At 39.7% G+C, this 4,844-nt stretch overlaps 1 protein-coding gene across 2 annotated transcripts in view; it reads right to left on the bottom strand.

Moving 5' to 3' along the window:
* PPARG (peroxisome proliferator activated receptor gamma) overlaps window positions 1–4,844 on the bottom strand; it is a 96,962-nt gene that overhangs the window by 11,851 nt on the left and 80,267 nt on the right. For both annotated transcript variants that reach the window (XM_006758284.2, XM_006758283.2), the window contains exon 5: window positions 659–858. In XM_006758284.2, the coding sequence (XP_006758347.1) occupies window positions 659–858 (200 nt within the window). The remainder of the gene's footprint in view (window positions 1–658; window positions 859–4,844) is intronic.

The following is a 4,844-nucleotide window of genomic DNA, read 5'->3' as shown; positions in this document are numbered from 1 at the left end:
AATCCATACTGGGTTTTCTATACAGTGGTAATCAATGAGCTTGCAGATGTTTGAGAATTCACTAGATTCTCCACTGGTGTAGCCGAGGCAGCTCAGAGCCTCACAGGAGATACAATTCATACACATAATAAAAGCAAAAAGCTTCCAGTTATCCAGGAATTATTAATAGAGTACTACAAGGAAAGAAAGGTAATATAATATCTGGAATGTCTTTTTCTGCCCAATGTGGAACTTCATAAGAGGTAACTCTAATGGGCCTCCTAAAAGGTAAAATAATGAGACTGAATACCTTTTCAAAAGCTAGGTCCGAAAAGCAGGCCTGTGTGAATGTAGCTGGATCCTGAAAGAGGGTGGTGGAGTGAATTGGGGCTTGAGTTCATACATTAAAGTTAAGCTGACTCGCATATTTTTATACTTTCTCAAAGAATCTAGTAGGAGAATTTGAAGGACTTTTTCCCTTTTCAAAATAATGTTTACTTACCCTATCTGAAGACATTTCCTTTCCTGTGCTTAACACCCAGCCTACAATATGTACCAGCCAACAGATGAACAGTACTGCATGTATGTGTGTAACCTGGTTAATCATTTCCTCAAAGGGAACAACAACAACAACAATAAGCCCAGCCACCCCAAATCAAGAGGGTAGAAGAGAACTAACTGATTTATCTGTTGTCTTTCCTGTCAAGATGGCCCTCGCCTTTGCTTTGGTCAGCGGGAAGGACTTTATGTATGAGTCATACAAATGTTTTGCCAGGGCCCGGAGGTCAGCAGACTCTGGGTTCAGCTGGTCGATATCACTGGAGATCTCCGCCAACAGCTTCTCCTTCTCGGCCTGTGGCATCCGCCCAAACCTGATGGCTATAGGGGAAGAGAAATGACAGAACGAATCATTGAAGTACTGCTGCTCTTCATGCCCACTGTTCTCCCACAGCCGTAGCGCCCACAGAGGAAAAGCCCCGCCTCCCCTCCGGCAATCTCAGGTCTTGGTTTCTATCTACAACTTTGCTCATGATTTTATTTCACAGCAATAGCACAGGTTATCAGTAAAAATTAAATTGTTCATTTAAAAAGCAATGCATGACCTTGCCGGGAAGGTGAAAGAATCTAAGGGTTCAGCAAAGAGAGGAAAGTATATTTGCTGACAAATAATTGAGAGCCAGCTCTTACTCATCCTTTCAAGACTCAGTTCAAATGTCACTTTCTTTGTGAGGCTTCCTCTGATTTCTTCAAGCAGAGTTTATTATTCCTTCCCCTGTACGCCAACAGCTCTTAGTACATACTTCAATGATAGCAATTCCACACTGTACTTTAATTATTTATTTTACACATTGTTCCCACTCTGGAACAAGATCCTGAAGGCCAGGGGCAATGTCTTTTTCCTCTCTACATCCCCAGCACTTTACATAAGTAAGGTGCTAAAAGGTCAACAAGTTTCACAAATGAAAGGAAGGAATTGTGCAGAATTCAAAGTCGTACAGACACAGGTTTTGTTCACATGGAGTCTGTACTATCTGTTTTGTACTTGTTACAAATAAAAATGGATGGTGCTTTCTTTCTTGTTATTAGGCAAGAGAGACTTTTATATTCAGTGGAGAGAAGCCATAATTATTCCCCTGACTCTCCAGAATTACCATTTAATGATGCTTGTCAAAAAGACAATTTCCTTAACAGTTGGCTTCTTGTGGGGGTGAGAAGAGTGAAAAAAAAAAAAACTGAAGAAAGAAAGGCAAAGAGGAACAGTTAAAAGAGGTTGATAAGTCTTAGGTTGGGGGAAAAATCTCTCTTTCAACTCAAATATATTTTTCTTCCTCCTCACCAATACTATCTGCAAAATATCATTATTAATAAATTAATTTTTAAACCAGTTATCACACCTCATTCTAGGTGCTTACACATGCTGTTTTATTTAAAGCTTTAAAATTCTTTTTAAAAGTTGAGATTATAATTGACATATAACAATATAGTAGTTTCAGTTGTATAGCATAAAGATTCAGTGTTTGTATATATTGTGAAATGATCACCACAATAAGTCTAGTTAATATCCAGCACCATGCACAGTTCCACACATTTTTTTTTCTTGTGATGAGAACCCTTTAAAATCTGTCTTAGCAGCTTTCTAGTATACAATACAGTATTATTAACTACAGTCCCCATGCTGTATATTCCACCCCCAGATCTTATTTATTTTACAACTGGAAGTTTGTACCTTTTGGCCCCCTTCACCCATTTCGCTGCCTTGCCACCCCCTGCCTCTGGTAACTACCTATCTCTTCTTTGTAGCTATGAGTTAGGGTGTTTTGTGTGTGTGTGTGTGTGTGTGTGTGTGCGCGCGCGTGTATGTGTGTGTGTGCGCGCGTGTATGTGTGTGTGCGTGTATGTGTGTGTTTGTTCCACATATAAGTGAGATCATATGGTATTTGTCTTCCTCTGTCTGACTTATTTCTCTTAGCATAATGCCCTCAAGGTCCATCCATATTGTCACAAATAGCAAGACTTCCTTCTTTTATATAGCTGAATAATGTTCCATTTTGTACACGTATCATATTTTCTTTATCTTTTCATCCACATATGGACCTTTATGTTGTTTCCATAGTCTTGGCTATTATAAATAATGCTGCAACAAACATGGGAGTGCAAATACTTTTTGAATTCTTTTTTTCCCTAGATAAATACCTAGAAGTGGAATTGCCGGATCATATGAAAAATATTTTGACTAATGCTAGTTTGGGGCCACACTTGGACTCTGCATTTTCTCATAATAAGGACTGCACTCCCTGCATTTTCCCATCATAAGGACATTTGGATATCATAACCAATATCCCTCAGAATATAACCGCATCATTTACTGTATTCTCTTGCATAGCAGTGATCAAAATAATTATCTGTAATGTTTTCTTTTCTCCCCTGTTATATAATCTCCACAAAGGCAGGAATGTTGCTCATTATTTTATCCTCAGCACTTAATATAATGTCTGGCACTTGTTAAGTCCTTATCTATCTATCTATCTATCTATCTATCTATCTATCTATCTATCTATCATCAGCCTAATATGCTAAGTGTCCCTCAGACCATTTGACCGTTTGACCAGTTGCTAGGAAGCTCACTGACCATGAGGGGATAGATGCCCTTTCCGGTAGGTTAGCTTGCTGCTGGGATCTGGCCGATCGGGACTGGGTGAGATGGGCCAGACACGCCCTGGAGCCCTCCTGTGGTCCCTCCCTGGCCCAGATCATGCACAAGTGGGGTCCCTCAGCCTGGTCTGCGCCCTCTCGCAATCTGGGACCCCTCAGGGGATGTTGGAGAGCCGGTTTCGGCCCAATCCCTGCAGGCCAGGCTGAGGGACCCCACAGGTGCACAAATCCATGCACTGGGCCTCTAGTATAATATATATTGAAATGAGATGGAATAAAACCCCCACAAAAATATGAGATAGCAGATTCCTTCAAAATCCTTCTCTGTGGAACCAGTCCAATAATTTGCTTCCTTGTATTATTTATTCCTTGTTCATCAGTAGATCTTGGTTAATAGTGGGAGGCAGAGCATATTAGAATCACTTGTTAACTTCTAAAATTATGCATCTTCCATAGGAAATTTTAATATGCTATCCCTACACTCAATGAGAAGTGTATCAAAAACTTGGGATTTGGGCCCTAGCCAGTTTGGCTCAATGGATAGAGCACTGGCCTGTGGACTGAAGGGTCCTGGGTTCGATTCTGGTCAAAGGCACGTACCTCAGTTGCAGGCTCCTCCCAGGCCTGCACCCTGGTCAGGGGTGTGCAGGAAGCAACCAAATTGATGTGTTTCTCTCACATCTATATTTCTCTCTGTCTTTCCATCTCTCTTCCACTCTCTCTAAATATCAATGGAAAAATAACCTTGAGTGAGGATTCATACACACGCACACTCCCCACTGGAGATGTGCCTGCAACCAAGGTACATGCCCTTGACTGGAATCGAACCCAGGACCCCTGAGTCCGCAGGCGGACGCTCTACCCACTGAGCCAAACTGGTTAGGGCAGCACTAGGTTTTCTTATCTTTGCTTCTGGGTGCAACGAAATACACATAGTAGGCATAAAATAAAAGCTTGATGACTTGAACTTCTATAAAAGCTTGATTAGTTAAACTCCAAAATATCAAGTTTGGAAACATAAAATGAGACAGTGTGTGCACTGTTGGGAAGTTTGGGAAAGTGATCATGAAAGAAAGCACCCAATAAGAATTATGGCATATTAAAAGTAGAAGAAGTTTTAGTGTAAAACTTGGAGAAATATCAGTTATGTAAGGAAATAGAGGTTATATAGAATCACCAACAAGCTTTTACTCTTTAACTTTAGTTATTTAACAGAGCTCACAATACTATCTCTTCACTCAATGAATAAGTATTGAATGTCTAAGCTCTGGTTACATTTTCACAGGTAATAAACTCTACATGTATATATAAATAAAAGTTTACATGCCTAGGGAAGCACTATTTCCCCAATAGGTAATCCAAAAAGTTAATTTAAAATAAACAAACAGCCAAAGATAGTCACTTATTACATTTGCTAGTCCTGCTTTTCCATAACCTAACAAATAGACAAAAATAACTTTTAAAAATCATTTTAGAATTAGGAGATATTAAAGAGAAAGTCTTTGCTACAATCTAAATTAAATATGAATTTTTGCACCCCGATGTTCATTGCAATGTTATTCACAATAGCCAGGATTTGGAAGCAGCCCAAGTACCCAGTAGTAGATGAGTAGGTAAAAAAAAAAAAAAGCTGTGGTACATTTACACAATAGATTACTACTTGGCTGCAAAATAAGAAGTCTTAGCATAAAGGACCTGGAGAGTGTCATGCT

Source organism: Myotis davidii, unplaced genomic scaffold (genome assembly GCF_000327345.1).
Source record: "Myotis davidii unplaced genomic scaffold, ASM32734v1 scaffold73, whole genome shotgun sequence".
NCBI classification, from domain to species: domain Eukaryota; kingdom Metazoa; phylum Chordata; class Mammalia; order Chiroptera; family Vespertilionidae; genus Myotis; species Myotis davidii.
This window is presented reverse-complemented; position numbering and strand designations above follow the sequence as displayed.